The following is a 13058-nucleotide window of genomic DNA, read 5'->3' on the forward strand; positions in this document are numbered from 1 at the left end:
TTTTTAAGAAGTCTTCATCTGATAACTGCACTGCCAAAATATTTTTTTTTAATAAGCCAAAAAAGGACAGGCAAAGATTATGGATCTGCCATCATTTACAGTTTTTTGCTTGAAATAGGCTACCTTTTAACCTTGGACGTAGGGATACTTCCTTGGTCATCATGGCAAAAATCCCAAGACGTGTGTATATACGTCCGTGGTCGCGAAGAAGTTAACTAAAAATGAACTCAATAATGTTTGGAAGCTTGAATAATTTATTGATAAAGCTTTCATCAACGCAAACCTGGACTAACAACAAATAAAACAATAATAAATCAATAAAACAGCAATATATTTTTCTGTTCAATATAACATTTTGTGTGAAAAGCATTGCCGGTTTAAGCAGCTTCACTCACTGAAGCCATGATATAATTTTCTGGCAAGCTGCCAAGCTGATACAATCTACAGACTTTACTAGGAATAGCACCTAAATGACAGGGCGCCACAGTGCTCCGCACCTAAATATCCAGACGCCACAGTGTGCGCGCCTATTAGACCAGCACCTAACTGTCGGCGCCTAAACGACTTGCTCTCGTCGTTTGTGAAGGCCATTGGCCAGATGCTGAGAATGGCTGATGCAACGCAATTTTCAAGGTTGTGGTATATACAGTATCAGTAGGCTATAGCGAACGATTTAAATGTATTTTTCTCTTACAAGCTTGTAGTGGGATTTCTACTTTCAGTAGGCGACCGTTTCCTTTTTGGTACAACTACATCATAAACAGTGCTTCCACTTTTGACAATTGATAAATCCTAGAGCTTCAGTTTCCTTTTTTTATCCTGAAAAACCTCTTTTTTCTCAGTCAGAAATCCTTCAAAATTTCCTTCATAGGCAAGGTTATTTTTTTTACGTTATTTAAGTTAAAAAAAGTGCCAATACAACTTTAAAGTTATTTTAATCTCACCTAAGTTACGTTTTAACCTGAAAGAACAGAAAATCAATGAATTGAAGAAGTGGTACAGTATTCAAATTGCTACAAAAAACAATACCTTGCGGGCAGTAGCATGGCTGATTTAGTTGACAAACCCAATCTGATACCATAAAGTGCTGAATAAATTACAAAGGTTAGCTTGATTTTTTCCAGTAGCAATGGTATGTTGAAGCAACACTGTTTTATTAGAACAGTAGGCTACACAAAAGCAGCACATATTTTACAATAACATGGTTTACTTCCTTTGTTCACTGTCCAGCCAAAAAGCCGCTTGTCAGTTAGTCGGTTCTGGGATATTTACCTCCTGGAGTCCTGGACATCATTTACCAATTACCACTCTCATCTTTCCCACACGGACTCTTTAACCCAGTGTTTCCCAAACTTTTTTTTAATAGCGCCCCCCTGGACAACGAACAGAGTATCAAACGCCCCCTCGACAAAAAAAAAGTAAAACCAAAGTTGTTTTCCATTCATTACAACTTAAAGTCCAACTCTAATGAGACAGATGAGGTTGGTGCAATGTCATTAGCCTCTTGATATCGGGTTCCAGTTTGGATAGGAACAATCTTAAGTCTCCCCGTCTAACTTTGTCAAGACGGTTTCTTTTGTTATCCAAGTATTGTCATGGCACTGCAAGCACGCTCCACCAAGTATAGGCTGAGAAAGGCTATGATAAAAACTTTGACCCGATTCCACACGTGAGGGTATTTCTCTTTGATTTGGTTCTGCTGCCATAACGTTTGATGCAAGATATTGAACTTCGGTTTGAGTGCAAAATCGCTTTGCAATGTTATCAGTTTCTTCTCAAGAATTCCATGTTCCGAAATATCACAGAATGGGTCGATTATTATCCAGTCAGGGATTTCAAACTGGAATACATCCTGGAATCGAATACTTCTTGAATATGATTGCTGTACGTCTCTACATCAACATTAGATATGCCTTTGTCACTGGTATCAAGTTGATGCAAGCTTGAGATTTGGAAAAAGTCTCGTCTCCCTAAATTTCGCTGATACAACACGAGCTTATTACTGAAACCAGACAGTGCCGATTTCACTTTGATTAGATTTGCTTCGTTACGGTACCCTGAAGGGATACATGTAATTCATTAAATTTGGAAAATATGTTGCACGAAACAGCTTAATCCGCTTTCAGGATGTTGCTCTAGTTCGGTACCACAAACCTAAGTTGTTTCTAGTAGAACACAAGAGTCGACTTGCCTTCGCTGAGAAACCCAACATCGGGAGCTCCCACTTTCGCATGTAAGGCAACGTCGACCAAAGAGCGTGAGGACTATTCACCCTCCCACAAAATATGTCTGACAAGGAGGCGATATCATTTCTCACAACCAGAAGGTCATTAGCAAGATCAGGGTGACAACTCTGTAGAAATTCCGCGACAGTTTCAAACAGCGAATAAAATCGCGCAAGGCCATTTCCCATGGAAAGCCATCGTATTGATAGCCATTGCATGATAACAAAATGCTTTGCAATCCTCTTGTAAATGCCCCGATTTACTCTCAGCGCCCCCCAATCGCCCACTTTATAGCTAGCGCCCCTTTCATGGTTGCAAATGCCCCCAGGGGGGCGCTGGCGCCCACTTTGGGAACCACTGCTTTAACCTATCCCTAACACCGAAAATATGCAGGTGGTAAATGTGCAGTAACGAATTATCCATCGATTAACAAATTTATTTTTGTGTTTAGTTTGGTGTTCCTTGATGCGCTAACTTGTTCAACTCTATAAGGCGTAGCTATCTCTTTTTTCTCCTTGTCAGTAACGTCTTCACAATCATCTGAGACTGATGAAAACTTTAGGATACTAGGCCTATTCATGTTCATGATACTGACTCAGTCTGACTGTGTACACCATACGGTACTGTACATGTCGTATACACACTACACAGCCTAGCTAGCTCTATTATGGGTGCAACCTACGGTAATTTGTACCCAGAACAGTTGGTATCCTCAATCCCTCATTTCGTACCCCTGAAAACTAACTCACTCACTGCACTCACTGTAACTCACTCACTAGAAATCAAGTGACGGAAAGGCGAGAATGGGAAAGAGAGTGAGAGGGGGTTTCGGATGGCGAGTGAGTGGCGACGGAAACCAGCTGATCATCGTTTTTAGTTATTGTTATTTTTTTTTTTTATTTATTAGTTATTTTTATTTTTTTTAGTATATTTTATTTTATAGTTATTTTTATGCATCGTTATTGCAGTCGTTTTTAGAACTTTTGAATGGAAACATTGAAAAAATTTTCTTTAATATTGCTAAAAACAACAATTCCCTTTTTAAGTCAAAATTTCCTTGTAAAATTGCTAAAAATCCCTAAAAAATCCTTCCGATCTTCATTTCCCTTTTTTATCCTTCGAAGCGTTGAAAAATCCCTTTTTCGGGATAAAATCTTTCAAAGTGGAAGCACTGATCATAAAATAAATACATAATTAATCTTTTAAAGCTGCCACCCACAGCCCACAGCTTCTATTTCAATTTTCAATGTTATAAACAGGGTTGCCATACCGTTCTTTTTTCTAAGATTTGTCGTTTTTTTGAATGCAGTGTCTTAGAAAAACTTAGTGTCCTCACTTTGTCTTATTTTCAGCAGTTAGTGAGATAATAGACAAAAAAAAAAAAAGTCAAATTCCTGGTACATGTAAAGGTAAACCTACACCTGAGATGCACAAAGTAGCCTATTTTTTTGCGAATAAGGAGTTTCTGGAAGAGATTGCTTCTGGCTCTTATAAATGCAAAGATTTGTTCAAAAACGTTTTTGGTTTGGTTTGGTTTGGTTTTGAATCTTTATCCTCGGACTGACAAAGGAATGTTGGAAACAGCGGTCGCACATTGTATCTTTCTTTGTGTATTTACCGCCACCTAGTGTGTTGATCCTGTATTTGGCAACTTTGTTTCTCGTACATTTTATCTGCCATGAGTTGTAATTGTCTTTTCGATCGTCGGTGTTGGATCGCTCGGATGTGTGGTCTGGTCAATATTTTTTTGTAAATTGTTAGGTGCAGAGTCACTTAAAGTAAATCCCTGATCTCAATGGTACGGTTGTAGATTCTCGGCTGGTACAGTGTTAGGAATTCGGTAGTACTAATTGCTGTGCCCCTGTAGATTCTCTAGTAGTCAGGTAGCTTTATTTTGGGTTTCTCTCGCATCGAACAATCAGCAAGACCCACCACACTAAGAAGAAATATTTGGTAGGTACAGAATATTTCTTACATTCATTTACAAAAAAATAAGGTAAGTGCTTGTTTATTATTTGTCACTATTTATCGGTTAGTGAACCTATTATATTTGTGTAGCCTAGCTCTGTATGAGTTAGCTATAAAAATAAGGTAAGTGTTTGTTTATTTTTGTCACTATTTATCGGTTAGTGAACTTTATTTGTGTAGTCTAGCTCTGTATGAGTTAGCTATATTTACGGGGACAGTATCGGCAACCTGTCAAACTTATCGTGTTAAAGAAGCAAGGTTAATGCTTGAGCATTGATTTCACTATTTATCGGTTAGTGACCTTGATTCTTTATTTGTTGTGGGCTAACTTTGTAGTTAGCTTACTGTATAGTCTTGAGGACAGTTGAAGCCTGTCTAGAGTACGTACGGTACTTGGTTAAGTTGTTACTGTTACTTTACTGACTATTTAAAGCGTAGCCTATTTAAGTTTGGGCATGGCTGATGAAGAGGTTAGTGGTTCTACACCTGAGGTTCAATTGGGTGCTAGCAATGCTTCACATAATACTCAAGAGGGTAGTGATTCGTCGTCTGCTGTTGAATCACAAAGTGAGTCTGCTGAATCGAGTCATGGCAGTGATTCAGCAGTGGTGACTAAAACCTTAAAAAGAAAGTTATATCAAGTGCAGGTGAAGGTCGCTGCACTTAAAAGAAAATTTAATGCTTTGCAGTCTGAGCCCAACTCTCTGCACTTGATAGCCACATTAGAAAAGGAAGTTGATGATTACTGGGAAGAGATTTCAGTGCTTCACGTTGAAATCTTGGACCAGGAGTCGGCGTCAACAGAAAATTTAGAACTAAAAGCTGATCAGATTGAAGACTTAATTTGTAAATTGAAAGAGAGTTGTTTACTTGCTGTAAAAACTCCCAGTGGTGAAGATAGGTCTTCAGGTTCTTCGCTTCAATCTGCGGATAACCATGATGAACCTCGTCCAATACTAACTGGGGAGTTTGTTTCGGAGCGTCCCTTTGTGCCACCATCAGAAAAGGTTAGAGAGACCAGTGAGCCTTCAACATCTAGAGACATGCCGAATCACCTAGAGCATCCACCTACTGTTCCCAAGGTTGAGCAAATAAAGTCTGAATTTCCGCAGGCTAGGTACAGTGGTCAGGCTTTAAATCCTGATGCTTACCCCTATGCTGCAAGGCCTACGGTGGTAGAAGAGGTGGTCCAAGGGAATGCCAGTGTGTGTCATCCCCTGGCATATCGTGGACCTATCTCGGCTCCACCTGCTCCTAGGTTGGTATTGGATAAATTTGATGGAGATGTCATAAAGTTCTGGGATTTCAAGAAGAGATTCAGGCGCCATGTCGAGGAAGTGTACCCGTATTTTGAGGACCGCATGGCATTTTTAGAAAGCATGTGCATAGGGAAGGCCCATGAAGTTATAGCTGGCCTGAGTTGTCTCATCAGCAGCGAGGAGGCCTACATCAAAGCCTGGTCGCGTCTGGAGCAACGATTTGGAGATTCAGGAAAATTGATGCTTCGGTTGCGACAGGAACTTCTTGAGGGCCCGCCTATAAAGGAAGGTGATGCTGAAGCATTGCTTCAGTTAAGTGACCGCATGTACCGATGTGAGGTGAGCTTTCAAGGTTGGGATAAGGCCTGGATGCTAGATAGCCAGGACCTTATGCATGGCCTCTTTGAAAGATTGCCTTTCAAGGTGCGGTCACAGTTTGTTGCTGTAAGCAATGAGAGAGGTGGAGGGACCTTTGTGGATTTGAGGCTTCTCACTGAAAGGGCGGCGTCAGAAGCTGAAAGCGAGTACGGCCTGTTGCTGAGTAAAAAGAAGGACAGGGGGGTTGGTCAGCAGCGAACGAATGCAGAACATGGAGGTGGTAGAAGGTTTTGTGCTTCCCAGCAAGTGGTGAACCCCTCGGCTTCAGGCGCGAGGAGATCCTGTGTCTGCTGCCAAAAGGAACACCCGCTGTGGAAGTGCGATACTTTCCAAGCTAAGACTGTTGAAGGCAGAAGGGCCTTTGTAAAAGAAAAAAGACTGTGTTATGTTTGCTTACTGCCAGGTCATCAGGTTGCCCAGTGCAAAAGTAAGCTATTTTGTAGAGAGTGCAGCCATAAGCACAACTCACTTTTGCACTACAGTAGGGACAGACAAAGTGAAGAAAGCTCTTTGGCAAATGAGGTGAACCCTAAAATAGCCTGTTCCACCAATGTAAAACAAAGTGAGTGCACCATATTCAAAGTGGTCCCGGTGAAGGTTTGGGCGAACAACAGTTCCAATTTTGTTCATACCTATGCCTTCATCGACGAGGGATCTAATGTTAACCTTTGCTCTTCCAGTTTAGCGGAGCGTCTGGGTGTGTCTCTCACTGCCACCAACATTGAGTTAGTCACAACAAATGCGACGTCAGCACTGAACAAACGGGTAGATGGCATGGGTGTCCAAGGTGTGGATGAGGAGTCTGCCTTCATGTTAAATGATGTGTTTGTTGTAGATGAAGTTGTCGATGTTAGCAGCAGCATACCCAGTGCTGAATTAGTAGATGCGTTTCCACATTTAAAAGGGTTGAATTTCCCTGTTTTAGAGGAGAAAAAAGTAGAATTGTTACTGGGGAGTGAGCTTCATCAGGCATTCCTGCTAAAAGATGTGATTCAAGGAAAGCCTGGTGAGCCATGTGGGTTGCGTACGGCTTTGGGTTGGACTGTATATGGTGCCAATAGTGGGGACAAAGCGCTGCAAGTTGTGCCACGCTTCATGGTGAACTTTGTTGAAGGTCGAGAGAAAAACGAAGAGTCATGTGAGCAGATCCTTAAGATCTTAGCTCAGGATTTCATCGACTGTAACGATGTGGTGAACCAGCGTGCTCTTTCTCAGGAGGATAAACAGGCACTTGGGACTTTAGAAAGGACGGTAAAGAAGGTAGATGGTCATTATTCTGTTGGCTTGTTGTGGAAGGGAGATTACCCCCATTTGTCAGACAGCAGGAAATTGGCTGAAAGGAGGCTATATAGTCTGCAAAAAAAATTCCTTTCGAATCCTGAATTATTGCAAAAGTACTCACACAAAATGTCTGAATATGTCACTAAGTATGCTGAGCCTGTTCCTAATGAGCAGCCAGCCAATGGTAAAACCTTTTTTATTCCACATCACTGCACCTCTGAATCGGTAAAATTTAGAGTGGTGTTTGACTGCAGTGCTCGCAGCAATGGCAGGTCTTTAAATGATGAATTGCTACATGGTCCTGACCTCACCAATGATGTCATTGGGGTGTTATTGCGGTTTCGACAACACCCTACAGCAATTATTGGTGATATTAAAGGCATGTTTTCTCAGGTTTTAGTGGAAGAGGATGATAGAGATGCACTGCGGTTCTTGTGGTTTGAGAAGGGTGATGTGAGTCGGAATCCTGTGGAATATCGTATGAAGACCCACGTGTTCGGCGCCAAATCGTCACCTTGCTGTGCGGCATTTGCTCTGAGGAGGACAGCGATGGACAATCTTTCTGGGGCTGATGTGGCAACTACGGACACGGTAGAAAATAATATTTATGTTGATGATTGGTGCATGTCTTGCACTACAGAAAGTGAAGCACTTAAATTAGTCACCCAGCTTCGCCACTTACTGGCAACTGGTGGTTTTCATATAACCAAATTTGTGTCTAACAGTTGGAAGGTCCTGTCAACTCTCCCTGAAGATGACCTGGCAGACGGTGTCGATTTAAGTGCAGGCAAGCTTCCGGTAACAAAAGCACTGGGTGTTGACTGGGATGTTGCCACAGACAAAATTCATGTTCGGGTGGGGATTGCTCAAAAGTCTATTACTCGGCGGGGCATCCTCTCAATGATAAATCAAACGTATGATCCATTGGGGATTATACAACCCTTTTTGCTCACAGCTAAAGTCATCCTTCAAAAAGCCTGCTTTGCCAAATTGGGGTGGGATGAAGAGATAAATCTTCCTGATTTAAAGTTAAGTTGGGAAAAATGGTTAAATTTATTGCCTGAGACTGAGAACTTGCAGCTTGATCGTTGTATTTTGTGTGCTGGCAAGCAATTGATTAGAGTCGAGTTGCACAATTTTTCTGATGCCAGCTCAGTTGGTTATGGTGTTTGCTCGTATGCTAGATGCATGTATGCAGATGGCACAGTACAGTGTCGTTTTGTGATGGGCAAGTCACGTGTTGCACCTCTTAAAAGGGTAACAATTCCCAGACTGGAATTGGCAGCTGCAGTTCTTGCAGCCAAGCTAAGTGTTGTTATTTGTAAAGAGCTTAATTTTACATTCAATGGTGTATTTTTTTGGACGGATGCCTCAGTAGTGTTGCGATACTTGCACAATACGTCCACACGTTTTGAATTGTTTGTAGCCAATCGCATTGAAATGTTGCATACTCTTTCTTCAGTCGATCAATGGCGATTTGTACCTGGGGATCTCAACCCGGCTGATATTGGCTCTCGTAGTGTATTACCTGGTAAAATTGATCGCTTGTTTTCGTGGTTGAATGGACCGTCATTTTTGTTAAATAGTGAGGACAAATGGCCTCGGCAGCCTGATTTTTTGACTGATTCAGCCGAGGATGGCTCGGAAGTTTGTAAGAGACAATGCTCCGCCCAAGTTGCTTGTTCTGATTCTGAAGTCGTCCTGACCCCGCTGTTTGCACGGTACTCGGATCTCCACAGGTTACAGCAAGCCGTTGCGTGGCTTAGGCGTTTCAAGGTCTATTTGCGCTGGAAGTGTTCTGCAGTTTCCTGTCCTCCTCCTGTCGGGTGTCTATCAGCTGAAGAAAGAAGAGAGGCACTAACAGCTATTCTTAAAGTCTCCCAAGCACAAGCCTTTCCAGGTGTGGTGGAGAAGCTCTCAAGTTCGAGTGCATCGGAAAGTTCTGTTGTCTCCATCACCGAAGCGCAGTTAACGGAGTGTGCTGAGCTACGAAAGCTACAATCGTTAAGTCCATTTGTGTCTTCAGGAGTGCTGCGTGTGGGAGGTCGGCTGCAAAATTCTTCTCTGGCCTTCGAAAACAAGCATCCTGTGTTATTACCTCACAACCACCCGATAACTGATCTGTTAATCAAGTTTCACCACGAGCGAGAGGGACACATGGGTGTTGGTCATGTGCTTGCCGACATGAACAGATCCTACTGGATTGTTAAAGGAAGGTCGGCTGTCAAGAAAGTTTTAATCAATTGTCCTACATGTCGCTTTTGGAAGGCCAGTACTGGCCGACAGCAGATGGCTAGTTTGCCTCAACAAAGAGTGACAGAATCAACACCCTTCATTGCAATTGGTACAGATTTAATGGGTCCGATTATGGTGACTATTGGACGTAGTCGAGTGAAGAGATACATCTGCATCTTCAACTGCATGACCACCAGGGCTGTGCATTTGGAAGTGGTCCCATCACTAAACACTGACGCTTTCATCCAAGCTTACAAGCGTTTTTGCAATCGCAGGAATGTGAGACCAACTGACATTTACAGTGACAATGGTGGTAATTTTGTAGCTGCAGAAACCAAGTTAAAGGAGGTAACTTGGCATTTTAACCCGCCTCGTGCCTCACATCAAGGGGGCTTTTACGAAGTGTTTTTCAGAATCTTCAGGAAGATTTTTCGCTCTATTGTAGCTGAAGCCACCCTCGGGGAATTTGAATTGCTAACATACACGTCTGAGATCGAACGAATAATCAACAATCGTCCGATAACTGCTCTCCCGTCGTCTCCTGATGATATGGCTACTTTAAGCCCAAATGCTATCCTTACTGGTACAGTTGTCGAAGAAAGTGAATCAGAAGACCTTTCCAAAGCTGATGTCTATCGCCGTTCGTGGAAGAAAACGCAATATTTGGCAAATAAGTTTTGGGAGCAGTGGGCAAAGCAATATCTGCCATTACTTCAGCCCAAGCAGAAATGGTTTGGTGCTTCACCGAACTTGCAACCTGGTGACTTGGTGTTGGTCAAAGACGATCTGACAGAGAGAGGCCGGTGGCCTAAAGCAATCATAATTGAAACTTTACCTGACAATGCTGGACTAGTGAGACGGGTACGTGTGCGCACAGCGGATGGGTCGATTTTCATGAGAGACATTCGAAAGATTTGTTTGCTGGAGGGCGCTATCAATCAATGAACAGACATTTGTGTTGGCTGCCATGTGAGGCTTATGTTATATTGCATCGTTTGTTATATTGTAGGAGTAGTGTAAGTGTAACATTTTTATTAGTTTCTGTTTGCAGCGCGCGAGCGCTAGAGCCATAAGTACAGACTGTTTGTGATTTCGTGTTTTAAATAAGTCAGTAAGTCTGTGTAGTACAAGCAATGCTGTCATTGCTTCGGCTGCTCTCGTTTGTTAGGTTTTGTTTGTTAAATTAAAATGTTGCAGCTCTTGTACCTTTAATGCTACGATAGCGGTGCTGCTTACCATTTTGTGTTCTTTATTTCTTTAGGGTTCCCTTTTGGAACGCTATTTAATTTGTGACTGCTTTTTTAAAGGCACCATTGTTGCTTTAATTTAAATTAACGTCTTGCAGCTTTGCGCCATTAATGCTAGATAGTAGTACCGTACTGCATTGCCATTTTGTGTCATCGTTTATGTTTATTTTTGTGTTTTATGACATCATATTGATGTAGCTGTTTTTTAGTTTAAAGGTGCCTTCATTTTCAATTATTATCTACTCTTTCAATTAACATCTTGCAGTAGTGACGCAAGATAGTAAAGTTTGGCTGCGTTACCAATTTGTGCTACTGTTTATATTCGTTTTTGTTAGTATGTTAGTTTATGTTAGTATACTGTAGGCTATATGTTAAGGAGTTATGTTGTGTCTTGTCACACATTACATTCTTGGTTTTGGTGCTGTTTCTCTAGTTTTAAAAGCGCCATTATTAACTGCCGCTTTTAGGGGTGGGAATGTTGGAAACAGCGGTCGCACATTGTATCTTTCTTTGTGTATTTACCGCCACCTAGTGTGTTGATCCTGTATTTGGCAACTTTGTTTCTCGTACATTTTATCTGCCATGAGTTGTAATTGTCTTTTCGATCGTCGGTGTTGGATCGCTCGGATGTGTGGTCTGGTCAATATTTTTTTGTAAATTGTTAGGTGCAGAGTCACTTAAAGTAAATCCCTGATCTCAATGGTACGGTTGTAGATTCTCGGCTGGTACAGTGTTAGGAATTCGGTAGTACTAATTGCTGTGCCCCTGTAGATTCTCTAGTAGTCAGGTAGCTTTATTTTGGGTTTCTCTCGCATCGAACAATCAGCAAGACCCACCACACTAAGAAGAAATATTTGGTAGGTACAGAATATTTCTTACATTCTGTTTCGTTTCGTATGAATATTTAGTTTTTTAGTTGTCCTCATTGTGGGATTTATGTCAATGAATCCTCGTTATAAATATTAAAGTAGGCCTACGTTCAATCAATGCCAGTTCAATTTAAGACAATGATACTTTGACGCCATTATCTGCCCCCAGCAGTTTTAACAATCTCATTGTGCGTTGTCTGGCTTTTATGAAGTACGTCATACTCATAGGTTATGTTCCCGACAATGGTTCACCAAATCAAACGTCATATAAAACCGTTCAGGTCTACTGAATCTTAGCGTATTACGTCATGGAATTTTTCCTAAAAAATGAGCCAAGATTGCACCATCGTTCGTAAGACTTGTATCACACCTGTTGAGAATTACTTCACAATGTTTCACTATGACGTCACAGTAACTGCGTACGTGAGTTTGAGATAGATCAATGTATTCTAGTCATTCGTAAAATGGTTGCTTGAAAGTTGGTCGCATATTTAACTGTTTGCTTAGTGCTTGCCAGCTGGACGAAAATTCCATCTTTATCTAAGTAGTTTGGATTGTAGTGACAGGTTTTTAGTGGTGTATCGCGTTGCACCCCATTTTCGATGGCCGCGGGCTAATTTTACAGAAATACACTTTTTGAATAGACGTTTCAGAAGAGTGTTTCTTTTTCGGTCATTACATACAGACAAACGGATCCGAGAATCTTATGTTACAATTTTCCCACGAAGTGATTATGGTTTACCGCTGTGACCATAAAAAATAAATACGTGGCTTGTTATAGTTGGTAGGCCAAGAAGCACAGCACATAAAAAATAAAGCCGTTGTTGTCAGTTGGAACTTAGAAGCACAGAAAGAATAAAAGACGATGTTGTTGGTTGGTAGGCTGCAGAAGCAAAATAATAAAGAAGATTGTTGTTGGTTGGTAGTCTACAGAAGCAAAAGATTAAAGCCGCTTTCTTCTCAGTTGGTGCAGAAGAACTTAAAGCACAAGAAAATCAAAGACTTTTCTTCTCAGTTGGTACTGAAGAACTTCAAGCTAAAAATTGAAGGCGTTTCTTTGTTGGTTCTGAAGAAAAAATAACATTGGCAAGAAAAAAGATTAAAGACAATCGATCTGTGCTTGAAGATTCAAGTGGACGAATCCAAACAAGTTTTGTGGAACTTTAGGACTTCATATATATACCCCTACAACTACGTATTGTTCATGTAAATTCTTTTAGTATTTTTTACGGTCTTTGCAGTTAAGTTTTTTATAACTTAATATTTGTGTGTTTGTGTAACTTAATTTTTTAATTGTTAAATTTAGCCCCAACATTTAATATGTCTACACTCGGTGGCGACAGGGACTCGGCCGCCGTCGACTCGACTGAGTTTAAGCCTGATGATGTTCTTTGCGGTCGGGCAGGCCATTCTGGGGAGGGACCCAGTAAAGATGTGGCTAAGTCAGTTCGAGAGACCCGGCATCTTTAAGAAGGGATATTTTGACTCGAATTGGGGAATTTTCTGTAGCCCTAGGTTCTTTGAGTGATAAGCAGAAACTGTTAATTTTTAGATCTAAGTTTTCTACTTTGGAAGAGGATTTACGGCATTTCCATG

General features: G+C 41.3%; 1 protein-coding gene across 1 annotated transcript; it reads left to right on the forward strand.

The window, feature by feature from the left end:
• The first annotated feature begins 4648 nt into the window (after positions 1-4648).
• On the forward strand, positions 4649-10291 carry LOC145788307 (uncharacterized). Its single transcript, XM_082600088.1, has one exon. The coding sequence runs from the start codon at positions 4649-4651 to the stop codon at positions 10289-10291; it is 5643 nt and encodes a 1880-aa protein (XP_082456214.1).
• The last annotated feature ends 2767 nt before the right edge of the window (positions 10292-13058 follow it).

Source organism: Aplidium turbinatum, chromosome 2 (assembly GCF_918807975.1).
Source record: "Aplidium turbinatum chromosome 2, kaAplTurb1.1, whole genome shotgun sequence".
Taxonomy (NCBI): domain Eukaryota; kingdom Metazoa; phylum Chordata; class Ascidiacea; order Aplousobranchia; family Polyclinidae; genus Aplidium; species Aplidium turbinatum.

Bases quoted from the DNA above. Each gene is read 5' to 3' on its own strand.
- LOC145788307 (XM_082600088.1), top strand. From the start codon at position 4,649: ATGGCTGATGAAGAGGTTAGTGGTTCTACACCTGAGGTTCAATTGGGT.